The sequence below is a fragment of the Psammomys obesus genome, unplaced genomic scaffold, assembly GCF_907164565.1.
Source record: "Psammomys obesus unplaced genomic scaffold, mPsaObe1.curated_primary_1811, whole genome shotgun sequence".
Taxonomy (NCBI): Eukaryota; Metazoa; Chordata; class Mammalia; order Rodentia; family Muridae; genus Psammomys; species Psammomys obesus.
Window position 1 is genome coordinate 8,618,972 of NW_026596147.1, and position 14,342 is coordinate 8,633,313.

Genomic DNA, 14,342 nt, shown 5'->3' on the forward strand with positions numbered 1-14,342 from the left:
AAAAAAAAAAAAAAAAAAAAAAAAAAAAACAAACCAAAATTAGACTATAAAGCCCACAGCGCTGTAGAGATGAAACAAGATTGGTATTTCAATTTTGGGAATCTGAATTTAGCATGTTTTCTGCTCTCTGTATCTCTTCTGTTCCTTAGATGATTGAATTCCATGTCATTTCTGAAACTATGGCCTTGAGCATAGTCAGGCAGAGTAGGAAGTAACTGTATTTCATATTCCCTTTGTGGTTTCTCTATGGATCCGTAGAGAAATGAATGCATCCAAAAGGTCAAGTCTAGTTACTTTGTGTATTAATGTAACGGTAACAGTAATTTAGCACTTGGAAAGGAAAAAAAAAAGTCATCTTACCTGTGATGTAGTCTTTCACATCATGAATTTTGCTTGCAGGGTTGTTATTCCGAAACATATACAGGTTAAAAGGAGCCGGGTCCTTTCCGATTCTTTTCCAGATTTCGATGTCCGGTGTTGTCCATCGTCCTGCCAAAATGTCATAATCTCTTTCTCCGAAGTGGATCAATTTGGTTAGCGGGTCGTACAGGCCTCCATGGAACCCGATTACCAGCTGAAAGTCAATGTTGGAGTCAAAGTAGATCTCCCCGTAGGCGGTGTACTGGATCTGTTTCAGCATGAGCCCATTGCTGCTAAAGACAGCCAGCGGCGTGCCCGTGTTGTCCGAGGCGATGTAGAACTCGTCCCCGCTGCTGATCTCCATGGCGAAAAGATGTCCTTGGAGGTCGTAGTAGAGGGAGGTGATTTCTGAACTTGAGTGGTTGTAGACGTGAGTAATCCGAGTGGGGTAGGTCAGGTCGGCGTAAAAAAACTGCAGGTGCTGCCCCAGGCTGGTTTTGCTGGACACGCGCCTTCCCAGGCCGTCGTACCGATAGATCACCGTCCAGCCGCTGCCTTTACTGTAGACTCGAGTCAGGAGCCCCTTGGAGCTGTATTCGAAGATTTCCGTGCCCCTCTGACGCAGAAAGCCGTCTTCATCCAGCCGGTACTGAACGTCCCCCAGACGGGTGATTCTGTCCCGCAGGTCGTAGCGAAGGGGCGTCAGGCGGGCGCTGCTGCTGGGGTTCAGGAGGTGGAGGTTCCCGTTCAGGTCATAATTGTATCGCCACATGATCTTCTCGTTCAGGTAGACCGTTTGGAGCTGTCCATCAACATCGTATTCATACCCGTATTTGGTAGTGTTGGCAAAGGGCCCTATTTTAATCTCTCTCTTGGTGACCCGGCCCATGTTATCATACTGAATTGTAATCCAGTACATGAGCGACCTGAATATCTCATACTGGATCTCCTTGATTCGGCCGTGAGCGTCGAAGTGCTTCGTGTAAGTCATGACGGCGGTGGAGATGATCTGGTTGATGTCATAGTAGATAACCCCAAATTTTCCAAACTGCTCGACTTTGCCAGAAATGTCATCGAACTGGTATAGATCAATGGGCAGTGGGGTTTCATTGATGACACCCTGCATGCTGGTCACTCGAAAGCTGTTGTCATAGCTATAGTCAAATCTTGCATTTACCATCCCATCTTCACTAAAGCGGAAAATCTGTCTGTCAATCAGGGGGCCGATTTGCCTGTACCTAATGGTGCAAATAAACCCATCGCTCTGAAGGTTTACTGTTTTCAGGACTCCCGCTGTTTCATCGTAGGTAAAACTGACCCTTGTGCTATCGTATAAGATTTCCGATAGCCTGGTCTGCCTTCTGTACTTGAATAAGACCCTCCGACTTGTTCCCAGGAAAGCTGTTTGCAGAAGCAGCCCTTCCTCGTTGTAGTCCGTGATGATCGAGGCATTGCTCTCCGGGGGGTTGTAGATGTTGCGGTAGTAGCCAATGGACCGGATGGTCTGCATGGTGTGCCGAGCCACACTGGGCATGGTGATGGCAGACAGGCGGTCCCACATATCGTATTCGAAGATGTACTGCCGCTGGCTATGGAGCAGAAGGACCATGGACTGTGAAGAGAACACAGGCTGTCATCCGGGGTTTGTGAATTGGGGCGGCGGGGGGGGGGGGGAGGGAGGAACGGGGGCGAGGCGGCACAAAAGCAGATTTAGTGACCACAGACACATGGGAACATTCCACCCGAGAAAATGGTTTTCGTTTTAATTGGGTTATCCTTGACCTTACCCGGCGTTAACGATCCCCTGCCTAATTTGCTTAGATGCTTAATTGTGAAGGGTTCCGCAGTCAGTGGCTTAAGATTCATAATGTGCTACTTGTCATGATTGCGCCATTCTTTTCCCAGGCTTCCCCAGCCAACCAGCAGATTGTCAATGGACTTGGAGAAGCCACAGCGCAGGCACGAAACAAGCTGGTTTGAAGACAATATTTCAAGGGGAAAATAGCAGAGGGGAAATGCAATCCTATCTATAATTAGCAATTATTTAGTAAGGTGGCTTTCCCCCTCGTTTGACTAAAGAGCCACTCAAATCAGGCTTTAATTTCCTGTGTGTTTGGGGGAGGAACAAAGCCAAAATATTTATGAAGAAGAGACATAAAATTAGCCTGAAATGAATAATGTGTACATAAAGCATCAATGTCAACAAACAGGGCTAAATTAGCCCCACGGTGAATCAGAGTCGTACATGCCCTTCATGGAAATATGGATTTAGACATGGTGTCTAAATCCGGGATCTGTACAGATGACTCTACATTTCAATAATTCCTTTTGCAGACACCAAATCTGAATTACCCTTCTGGTACTCCCATAATGGTTTCTAGGTTCTCTAAGTGTTGGTATTGAATTATGAAAAAAATAGATCTACAAATAAAAATAATCTCTACTGTCCTCACCCAGGTTGAGTACAGAAAGACAGACGGCATCAGCTTGTTGAAGCACCATGAGAGAAGGTCAACCGTGGGGTCGGCTGAGTGAGGCCCAACTGTAATGCAGGCCTGGGGAGGTTCTCCCTGTGATAAAGTTTCCTCTGACCCCATAGCCAACAGGAAGGACCGTGAGGACAGACTCTTGATTCTGGCATGCAAATGCATAATAATCTTTTGTCAAGACTCCTTGTTTCCATTTCGTACTCTAGTCAAAAATGGTTCTTAAGATGTAGGTTCCGGAAGACTCTTCTCTGGCCATGAGCTGGCAAAATTTTTTACCTGGAGGTTATTACAGATCTGAAATGTCCCCTAAAGACCATCTGTCGAGGAGTTGGTTACCAGCCTGTGGTACTACCGGGAAGTTGGGAAGACCCATTACGTCACTGGGAATGTGCCTTTGAAGGGACATTGGGACCCTCAGGTCTTCCTTGTACTCTCTTTACCTCCTGGTTGTCGTGAGATGAACGACTTTGCCTGATGCATGCTCATTATTACGCTACCTTATCTCCCTGTTATGCTTATCTTCCCTGTAACAGTGAAGCCAAGTGATGGTGGGCTGAATCCTCTGAAGCTGAGAGCTAAAATCTTTCTTCAGAACGGGTCATCACCTCAGGCATTTTGTCACAGTTACAGAAAGCTGACTAACACATGGCTTGTACTTTTCTGAGGAAGGCCTGAACAACCCTTTTGGCTCTCCTTTAAACACTTTAGGCCACACTGTGACAATAACAGTTATCACTGTTGTTTTGTGAGGGTTGGGTATTTCTACTCTACGTAATGTGCTTAGTCTAAACGGGGTCAATGTTCCCGTCTCTTCCCCTTGTGCTTGGAGAAGTCCCCCTGGGGCTGCTTAGATTGGAGTCTGAAGTATCTCTCAGGTAGCAAGATACATTCCTAGACAAGCCTGTGTACAGGGAGCTTACTCCATGGTCTCCAAACAGCTGCTCAGTGGCTATCGTGTGATGATGGGCTAGAAGGAGTCTGTAATCAAACAGGTATAGTCCATGGTCCAGAGTGAATCTCTGCTAAGGAGCAGAAACACAGCCTGGCCAGGAGGATCCTTGCTGGAAGTATTTAGAGTTGGTAGGCTGCCTTAAGACTGTGGCATCCTACCTTGAGCTCTGCGTCTGATTCAGGGGCCTGTGAGGTAGATATGCTCCTGGTAAAGAGGGCTGTAAGGTGTTCTGTAGAGATCTCTGGTAGAGAATTGCTGAGGTGAATGTGGCAGCAATTTGCATGGCTCATAACTGTCCTGGAGGACAAACATTTCTGTGCATAACTTTTAACGTCCACACGGCTGGAGGCAGTGAATGTCAAGAGCTGAGGCTGCAACTCAGGCGCCATGTGACGGGGAGTATGCTGGCGGAAGAGTTGAGGCCTGTAAGACCTCAAAACCAAGTCGTTTCCTATGGATGATGCTTGCCTCAGAGGCAGATGAAACATCTGCAAAAAAGCTCTTTGGTGGATTCTGTTCCTTAGGAGGTGAGCTGTAGGAAATGGTCCAGTCCCATTTCCCACCCCCACCCTTGGCCTTTCCATGCTTCTTGACCCTCACCCCAACTTCAGGCTGCACAGCTTAGCTCACTGCCACGTGCAGCTCTAAATCTCCATCTGTGGTGCTGTGCACAGATCTGAAGAATGGGAAAGAGCCCAAGTTATGATGCTTTATCTCTTACATGCAAATGAAAGAGAGACACCACGCAGGATCTGAGAGTGTGGCTTTCCAGGAAAATAGCCTCTTCTGCTTAATAATGCATAAATAGGCCCTACATGCTTTTTATGGTTATTTTGAAGCCCTGCCAGAGACAACACACGACTGACAGTTTTAACTGTGCTAATGCAAGCTCTCTCCTAAATGAAAGAGCCGGAGCAGAAATTATTTACAAATGACTTGCAAGCTCTGGGTCTAATTTGTGAATGTTGTCAGTGTATGCGCTTGGCAGGTGGATAGCGTTAGTGCTTGTTTGTTTACAGCATAAATCACTTAAAAGGGTCTCAGATAGTAGAACTTAACTAAGGCGAAACTCTTCTGCTAATACAGAAATTCATCAGCCTGTACCCCTGTGACTGCCACGGCGATACTTAGAATAATAAATGGCGCCCAGTCACGTGTTGCGGCTTCCTCTCCTCATCGAGCTCTGGGGGAGTGTTGGAAAATACTCATCATCCCACCCGAACACCACAACAGAGGCATACCTTCTCCAGGTATGTGTAACTCCACGTTTTCCCATCAGCGAAGACCCGAGATACAATCCTCCCCTGCCCATCGTAGTCCACTTTTTCGCTGGTCGTTCCTCTCTGGATGCTGGAGATCTGTCCGGTGGATGAGTAGGTGACGTTGACGGCCATCAGCTTGCTGCTAGGCAACCAGAGAGTTGGGTGCCCCGACGTGTCATAAGCGATCCTCAGGAGGAATTTCCGATGGTCATCGTAGATCTTTTCGGTCTTGGTGGTCCGGTCAAAGTCCACTGAGAGGAGGTTTCGCCCATTGACCTGTCACAAAACAAAGTGAGATGGAACACATCTCCTCATTCCAGGGCTAGCCACTTCCCACCCGTCGGTGGTCCCAGGATTGTTCAAACACGGTTTACGGTGATTGATTCTCTTTGTCAGTAAATTAATTTAGCAAATTCTTAGATACAAGTACAAGGTAATAGATGAATTGCTCTTTCACAAGGTTTGATTAAGCAGAAAGGCAGCCTGGCATTTGTCCAAAGCTGTTTCAATTAAATTTTGTAAACTAAGAGCAACAGAGAGAGAGAGAGAGAGAGAGAGAGAGAGAGAGAGCTCAAAACATGCTTGCTTTAAAGACTTTCCAGTGATAAACACAACACTCTGTATAAATCACTCCAAGCTCCTCCTCCAAAAGGACAAAGAAAACAGTAATTACTTAGTGAATTAATCATAACTACATTAAATAAAACAGTGGTAAACGTGCCTCTAACCCTTTGAAGTGCAGTTAAGTAGAAGTTGGAGCCCACATTACTGTAAATTATTAATGAGTTGAACTAGCAGGAGGTTACAAATATGATCATTGCTTTGGGCCAAGTACTGAAAACTTGCCATTTTTTAGAGCGTTGTTTTCTTTTGATAACATCTGGGTAACTGGCCCGGACTTTAGAGTTCTTTCCTACCACATATCCAATGGTCTGGACATTGTATTTCAGTTGTAAATCTAGCACTGTGTCCTTGCAATCTGTCTTCTCATGGCTGCGTGCCATGTCCGGGATCTCGGACGAGATCTGGCTGTTACTGTCTGTGACATGAGACATATATCCACGGGCCGGCACTCACCGCTGCAATGCAAGCGTGGTGCTCACTGAACTCTACTTTGCAGTGTCTGCAGACAGAACTCTGAAGAGAAGAGATGGTCGTTTAAGGCCTTCTGTGGAAGCTTTGTGGGGATGGTAGTCTGTACGCAACGAAACTCTCAACGGATGTTTACATTGTTAAAAATTAAATGGAACCAACCACCTTGACAGTCCATGGCCACATTTTAACCTTCACTTTTAGAACTGACAAATGAACAGCTTGAGGTGATTGGATATATATATATATATATATGGTTTGTTTTGCCAAAACCTAGGATGAAATTTGGTTGTCAATGTAACAGTATAAGGAGGTGGAGCCTTTAAGAGGGATCATGTTCCAACAGATTGAAAGAGTTCTCACAGGAACCTCAAGGTCAGGCTCTCACAGGGCTGTTCTTTGACCCTTTCTAATCATTTGTTCTTCTACTTCTTGTCTTGAGGCTTTTAACAGAACCCAAGTGGACGCTCGTGCTATGTTTTTGGATTTCTAGGATGGCTGGCTAAAATAAGCCTCTTTTCCTTTGTAAACTACGTAGCGTCAGACATTCTGTTACAGCAACAGAAAACAAAGTAAGACATATATACCATATTTCTATATAAACATAACATAACACACACACACACACACACACACACACATCTGTAACACCTGTATTTACAATACAACCATAGCTTGCTTGTTCCTGGGAGCAAAATACCTGAAAGAATAACTTAAGGGAGGGAGGACTGATTTTAGCTCACTGTTCAAGTTTGTTCAGTCAATCAGGGATGAAGATGGGCACAGTGGAGGTAGGATTGGGCTGGCTTTCCCCTCACCCCTTTTTATTCACTAATAGGGGTGAAGGGCATGTTTTCTGTCTTCAGTTAATTGTCTATGGAAATACCCAGGGCTGTGCTTCAGCCAGAAGATCCTCAGTCCAGTTACGCTGTCTATCCCTTGTCACCCTGAGACCCAAACACATCACTTTAAACCACAATACATGTGTGCACAGGTATGTATATGATATACATATACATTTGTGTAAAATTAGCTTTTGCATCCTATCACCAATGCTAATTGCATTCCAAGCAGAACATTCCCTGAGGCCTCAACTTTTCTAACTAGCTGTTCAAGGGGAAAGGTGTGAGGTCCACGGAGAGGTGTGGTGTCAGTCTTAAAGAAATGAGGTTTTTTTTGGGGAAAATACTTCAGAGTGGTGAGTTACAAATAATGAGAAAGGGCAGAGGCCCATAGGAGATGAAGTGGACCTGCATTTTCTGCCCTATCAGATAGTCTATAAGGAGAAAGAAAACCACTACATTGTATCATGGCAGAAACTTGTGCATACCAAGGCAGTGTGTGTGTGTGTGTGTGTGTGTGTGTGTGTGTGTGTGTCCACACCGGAAGTCCCAGGCGTTTCAGAGCCTGACCTCCAGGACTGACAAGGCCTAGGTGCAGCCTGCCACTGGGCTTTCAAACCCCCCTGCATCTGCTCTGTCCATCTGCAAACACAGAAGTTGGGCTGGATCCCCGAGGCACTGTGCAGTGATTTTCCTGGACTGTGAACCAGCCAGCTGGAGGCTCCCTGCCCTTCCCTCTTCTGACAAGGGACCCCTCTCCATCAGTTGCTCCCTGCCGAGGGGAGTTCGGCCACAGCTTGCAGGATGCTTTGGAAAGAAGCAACAGCGGATATCACAAGTATCTTTTCTCAAGTCTGCAGGGAGGTCTGAGAGCAAACCAACCTGATAATTGATAGGGTCAAGTAATTCAGCTCATATATGCATTGTTTGCTGTGCAAGAAGCTTTGGTAGGTCAACCACACTTCAGTGTATGGCCCCATCTCTCTCTCTCTCTGTGTGGGCATCACAAAATAGACTCGGTGGGTTATTAAAAAAAAATACAAAGTTGGGAGAGGCAGAGGGGTGGATTCCTGAGGAGAAGTTGGAGGAAGAGTCCGGGAATGAATATGATCAAATCATATCCTACAAATATACGAAATTCTCAGTTAATACGAGAACTGTACTAAAGGGGGAGGGGAAGACAAGAGCATTTGTACCATTTGAATGATTTCATGAGGGCTTTTGGGTTTCTCACAATGGCTTTTAGAAGGCTGCCCCACCCCCACCCCAGCCCCACTTTCAGGTTTACCCTCTCTAAAAAAAAAAAATTCCTGAGGTTGTTCCATATCATGAATAACCATGAAAGACTGTGTAGTTTCCACAATACTGCCCACATTATTGCCCCATCTGTTTGTATTTCAGTCTGCATCCATTTTAATCTGTACTTCAGTTCTTTACTGCATTCACTAACCCCTTTTTATCTCTGCAGCGTTCCTCTGGCTAAGGCACCAGAGTTCTGGGCTGGATATCCGGTGTGGCCAGGGGCTGGGGCCTGAATAACAAAAGATGGGGTCTGGAACTCATCTCTGCTCACCTGCAACCTGCTACTGGTTTCTGATTTTGCTGCTTTGGTTTGTGAGGATGGTTATATGACACCAACGCTCCCTCCCCCTCCCCCAGATAAAAATCAAGCATGTCATCACTGTCAACACTGTGTGGGTCTCCATGCCAAACATGCCACCATCTGGGAGCATCTGGAAGCACTGTAAGACCCAGTGAGGGTTGGTCGTTTTAATTTTTCTCTTTATCCACACAAATACTATCTGTCATATCTTTCCTGTGTCTTCAAACTGTCATATAATGAGTTTGTGCTAGGAATTTTTTTCCCTCTACATTGTAACACAAACCAAGGTATCTGAGTGTGAGTGAGTGTTTGTCCACCCATGGATGTGGGTATTACAGTGGAATACAAGTCCTCCGTTTGAGCAGTTCTCCTACTTTGGCTTTTCCACGACAGGTATGCCACTTGGCCTGGCAAGGTATTAAACATTCTTAGTTTTCCCAAATATTAGTTACTGTTATTCAAAACATAAAATTTCAAAGGATACTAACACATCTCTTGGTTACTCTTGTCCCTTTCAAGCAAGCCTTCTTTGGGCATTGGAAATAAACTACAGTGGACAAGCCTCACATCCACTGTAAACCTAACTTCTGTTTCCCTAAACAAAGTATCCTTACTTTTTTTTTCTTGTATTGTACTTATAAAGCACATTATTTCAGTGGGGGACCTTCTAAATATTTTAAGTTATAAAAATGTCAGCTTAAGGGACTTGGGAAATGGCTCAGTCAGTACAGTGCTTGCCATGTAAGCATGGACATCTGAGTTCAGATTCCTAGCATAATATTAAAAAAAAAAAATCTGATGACTGCGCTGTGTGCTAGTAAGTCCAGCGCTGGAGAGACAGGGATAGGAGGCCCACTAGGGCTTGCTGGCCAGCCGGTCTAATACACAGTTAGCTGCCCGTCACTGTGACGGGACCTGTGTCAACAAAATAAGGCGTATGACACTGAAGGAACAAATTCACATCTGGCTTCCATACAAATGCGCACACACGTGTACCCACACACACACACACACACAGGCAGAAGCGAAGTTAAAATGAAAACCTAATCTCAAGATGAAAACCTTCAGTCTTTAACCTCTATCAGCCTGGAAGTGAATCCCAGTATCGGGCACGATCAGGGGGTCACTGTCACCGCCTCTGGGATGGACGTTATCTCCTTTAAGCCAGCCCGAAAATCTCCATTTTCATAGCTACATCTAGCATGGCTGTAATTAATCACAGCGTCCTTTGACAACGAGAGGGCAACAGTTACAATCTTCCTTCTGGAGTGCTTGAGAATTCAACTCATAATGACCTTAAACAATTTGCCTAAAAGGAGGCACCAGTACAATCGGGCTACACACACTCTTCTGAAGTGTTATTGAGGAGGAGGAGCAGAGGGCTAGCTTGCTACCCAGGATACTCCCTGACAACATGAAGCCTCCTCAGTGGCCCTGTTGGAGCATCAACCGCCACAGATGGTTGTGTCTCCACGCTCACTCAGCACGAGAGCTAACTAAATGTGTGATCCCATTCCAGGACAGAACACTGTACTAAAATATCACACAAATGTGGTAGGCTGAGTGAGATTTAAATATGCTATCGTATTTACGTGTGCCTTCAAACACACTCTGGACTTTCAAATTCCGAGTGTTTCCTTTTTCGAAATGATTCACTAAAATTACTCCTTTAGCATGAAGTCTAGGCAGGTGTGAGAAATGAATTTTGCTGTTGGAGTGATGGCTGCTCCCAAAGTATAGCATGGATAAAACTTAGGACTATTTATTAACTTTGTTTTTGAGACAGTCTTCCTATGTGGTCCAGGCTAGCCTTGAACTCATGATTCTCTAGCCTTAGCTTCCTAAATGCTGGGATTACTGGTCTGTGCCACTTATGTGTATGAGGCTACGTGTATGTGCATGTGTGAGCATGGGCACGCTTGTCCTGAGCACGTATGTGAAGTCAGTGGTAACCTTGAGTGTTGCTTTTCATCTTCCACTTTGTTTGAGAGAGGATCTTTGTACTGAAGGCTAGCTGGTCTGTGTGCAGTTGGGGATTCTCCTGTCTCGGCTCCACATTCTGCCGTGAAAGCACAGATGTTACAGATGTGTGCTAATCTAAGTAACAAGTTTAGGGAGCTTTATGTGGATTCTGGGAATCTGAAATCAGGTCCTCACTTTTGCCTCCAAGCTTTACCGACTGAGCCATCTCTGCAGCCCCAGGCCCTTGTCTCCTTACCAGCTATCACATGGCAACTACAATACATGTGATACAAATACAAGCAACTACTATGCATGCATCTATTTGTGAGTTTGTGGTGTGCATGTGGGTGGAGGCCAAAGGCCAGCCCTGGGTGTTGTTCCCCAGGAGCTGATCACCTCTTTTTCTTCTTCTTCTTAACCAGGATCTTTCATTGTCCTGAAGTTTGGCAATCAGGCTGCCTGGCTGGCCGGCCAATCTGAGGGATGCGCCTGCCTCTGCCTCTCCAGTGCTTGGATTACAAGTGTGCCACTCTGCTGGGCTTTTTAAAGTTGCTTATAAGGTCTGCGCTTGGGCCCTCACGCTTGCGAGGCAAGTGTTTTACCGATTGAACCGCCTCACCAGCCCGCATCTGTTTTTATTTTTAAGTGTAGCTACTAGCTAGCAAGGCCCTGAATGATCTTTATTCTGCCATGCTTTCCTGCATTGCTGCCAGGTTCCATGTGTCTATACTGTATTTATCCTTCCTGTCCCCAGCGCACTGTCTCATAGAAAATGCACTTACCGGTTTCTAACAGAAATTTCCCTTTCCTGCCTTCCCTTCACCTTTTTAAATCTCTGTTATGTAACACACTTTGTACAATAAGTAGCTACCCATCTATCAGTCACCTAGCTATTCAGTGCAGTACTAGGTTTGTTTTTAGCAAGTGACCATCGGCAAGGCCAGACACCACGCACGCAGCCTCTTTTCCTCAGACCATCTACATGCAATGAGACACCGTCAAATCCATATTGCAAGGCTGTCTCTCCTCATTCTTTCATTCACTGAATAAATATTTGAGCGTCCACCATGTGGCAGGCACGTGGCTAAATTTAAGTCAAAAACCAGAAAATGAAAAGAACCTTCTGTTAGAAAATACTGAGAGGGACAATGGAGACATTCTTTGTCTCAGGAAGGGGAGGGATGCAAATGGCTCTGCAGACTCATTCAGGGCACACGTGGCTACGTGGCTACGGGCTGCCCACCCTCATTTCCCTTCCCCATCTCAGTGGGCCCCAGGTTCAGTCCTCAAACAGCCTTTCCCATCGGTACTTTCTACTTGGAATTCTGCTCTTGGACTCCACAGAGGAGGAATGAAATTAGCAGTGAGAGCTGGCTCATCCAATCAGAAACCTTCCCTTGTGATGTGGGCATTGTCTCTGGGGGAGCAATCCCAGCTGTCAGCTGGCTATCTGCTGTCAGTGGGACTGAGCGGGCCAGTTGATGGAGCGCATTTGCTCCTTCTGAAGCCGTCTTTGCTGAGGCATCGTATTTCTGCTGTTTAGACAGACATCAATGCTTACGTCTGTGTGTATGACTCCTTCCTCCCTCTACAGAGGTACTGTCTCCATTTAGAGTCGGGTACAGGACCAGGGACTTCAGATTGCGATCTCGCTCTCCCTCTCCCCCATCCCCTCTCTCCTCTCTGTTTCCTCCAAGGCTGGCATGGAATTCACTATTGTAGCCTTTGAACAAAGTATTTCCCTCTTCCTACAGACATTGTCCTTCACAGGTAACTCAACAGCTCTCTCTCCTAGCCATGAGCTGTGTGGGGAGAAAAACCCAACATTTTGCACATGTGGTTTAGGGTTAGGGATATGTGAGCATGCTTTTTATTTCCAAAGCACTTTTACACTGGATCACCAGCACTGGTGATGACTACGTGAATAGAGACGATCCTGTCTGTAACAGAGCAGTATAAAACCTATCAAGATTACAATGCTGTGGTTATTATCTAGATAATATTATATAATCTGTTTTCTAATATAAATGTAGTGTGTGGGCAGAACACAAACGGCCTAAAACATACGCTACTATAAAAAAAACTTGTACCATTGGAGAGATTCCCAGAACTGGGTTGTATTTACACCTATTCTTGCCCTCTTGAGGAAAGTCTGTCCTGATTTCCACAGTGGCTCCACTGATTCTGATCCCACCATCAGTTGTACCGATTCCCGCCTTTCGCCCACATGCCGGGGACTTGTTGTTTTCTTAGCCAGTGTCATTCTCACTAGGTGAGATGGAATTGCAATACTATATTTTTCTGATAGGCACTGTTGGGATTTGAATGAGAATGACCCTTATAGGCTCAGATACTTGACTGTTTGGGCCACAGTTATTGGGACTGTTTGGGAAGGATTAGGAGGTGCGGCCTCATTGGAGGAGGTGTGCCACTGGGGTGAGCTTTAGGTTTTAGAAGCCTACTTCCTTTCCAGTTAGCTCCCTCGTTCTCCTTCATGCTTGTGGATCAGAATGCTAAGTTCTCAGCTATAGCTCCTGCACCACGCCTGCCTTCCACCATGATCCTTGCCATGATGGTCATGGATCTGAACCGCCTGGAATCATGAGCTCCAAATTAAATGCTTTCTTTCCTAAGTTGCCTTGGTCATGGTGTTCTAATCACAGTAACAGAAAACTAGACAGCTAGTGCAGAATATTTTTTTTTCAAGTGTTTGTTGGCTATGCGTACTTCATGATTGCAGAACTATTTGGTCCCATTTACTACAGTCCTACTCATAATAGGTATGTTATGGAACCAGCCTGCACGTGCAGCTATAAAGGGATGGATGATAACAATGTGGAGTGTTTACACAATGAGATTTTGTTTTTTTAGCCAGAATGATGATGCCATGTTTCCACAGGAAAAAGGACACAACTGGAGATAAACATATTAAGTCAATCTAGTCAGTTTCAAAGATAAAAGAAAAATCACATTTTTTTTTCTTCTATTATGGTTGCTAGCTTTTATATAGATTCATGGATGTAGTGATTCCACTGAAGCAGAAGTGAAGCTGTCTAGAGAACCAGAGGGCATGAACAGGATGGGAAGAAGTGGGAATTGGGAAGGGCTTGGGTCAGGGCAGGGGGTATGCTCAAAGCACATTAAATACTTGCATGAAAACTTCCCAGTTTAATAAAATAAACAATAGTTTAAAGATAGTAGAGCCAGAGACCAAAACCTGTGGGTTTTTTTTTTTTTTTTTTAAATTCTAGGTAAGTGTTATGTTGTCTTTGGTGTTCAGGGCTGGGAAAGCCCAAACTGAAGGAGAGTTCTTTGTGTCTTTTGATGAAGGCCACTGTGTCAGGAGTGGTGTGCTTGTGACCCCTGTGTGTTGGTGCCTGTGACTCATGGGATTGTGTGAGACTGTGACTCCTTTGTATGTGTGTATGTGTATGCTTACGACTTGTGTGTTTACATGAGACTGTGACTCCTGTATACATATGTGTGTGTGTGTAGGCCTATGACTTGTGTCTGCGACTCCTGTGTGTATCTGTGTGTGTATCAGTGACTCGAGTATATGTGTGAGATCGTGACTTGTGTGTGTTCTGTGACTAAGGTGCATATGTACTCAGAAACCACTGAGTAAGAAAGGCAAAGCCTGCAAGCTCATTTGCAATGGCTGAGGAAGGAGGGCCCGGGCTGATACAGGAAGTGGCAGCTGCAGATGAACAAGGCCACTGACTCCTAGGTTCAGGGAGAGGGAGGCAGGAACTCAAGCTCACTTGTCAACAGACCACGGAC

General features: G+C 45.4%; 1 protein-coding gene across 1 annotated transcript in view; it reads right to left on the reverse strand.

The window, feature by feature from the left end:
• Tenm3 (teneurin transmembrane protein 3) overlaps window positions 1-14,342 on the reverse strand; it is a 436,338-nt gene that overhangs the window by 6,669 nt on the left and 415,327 nt on the right. The window contains exons 25-26 of the mRNA XM_055593562.1: window positions 5,043-5,339; window positions 361-1,972 (exon numbers count right to left, since the gene is read on the reverse strand). Of these exons, the coding sequence (XP_055449537.1) occupies window positions 361-1,972; window positions 5,043-5,339 (1,909 nt within the window). The remainder of the gene's footprint in view (window positions 1-360; window positions 1,973-5,042; window positions 5,340-14,342) is intronic.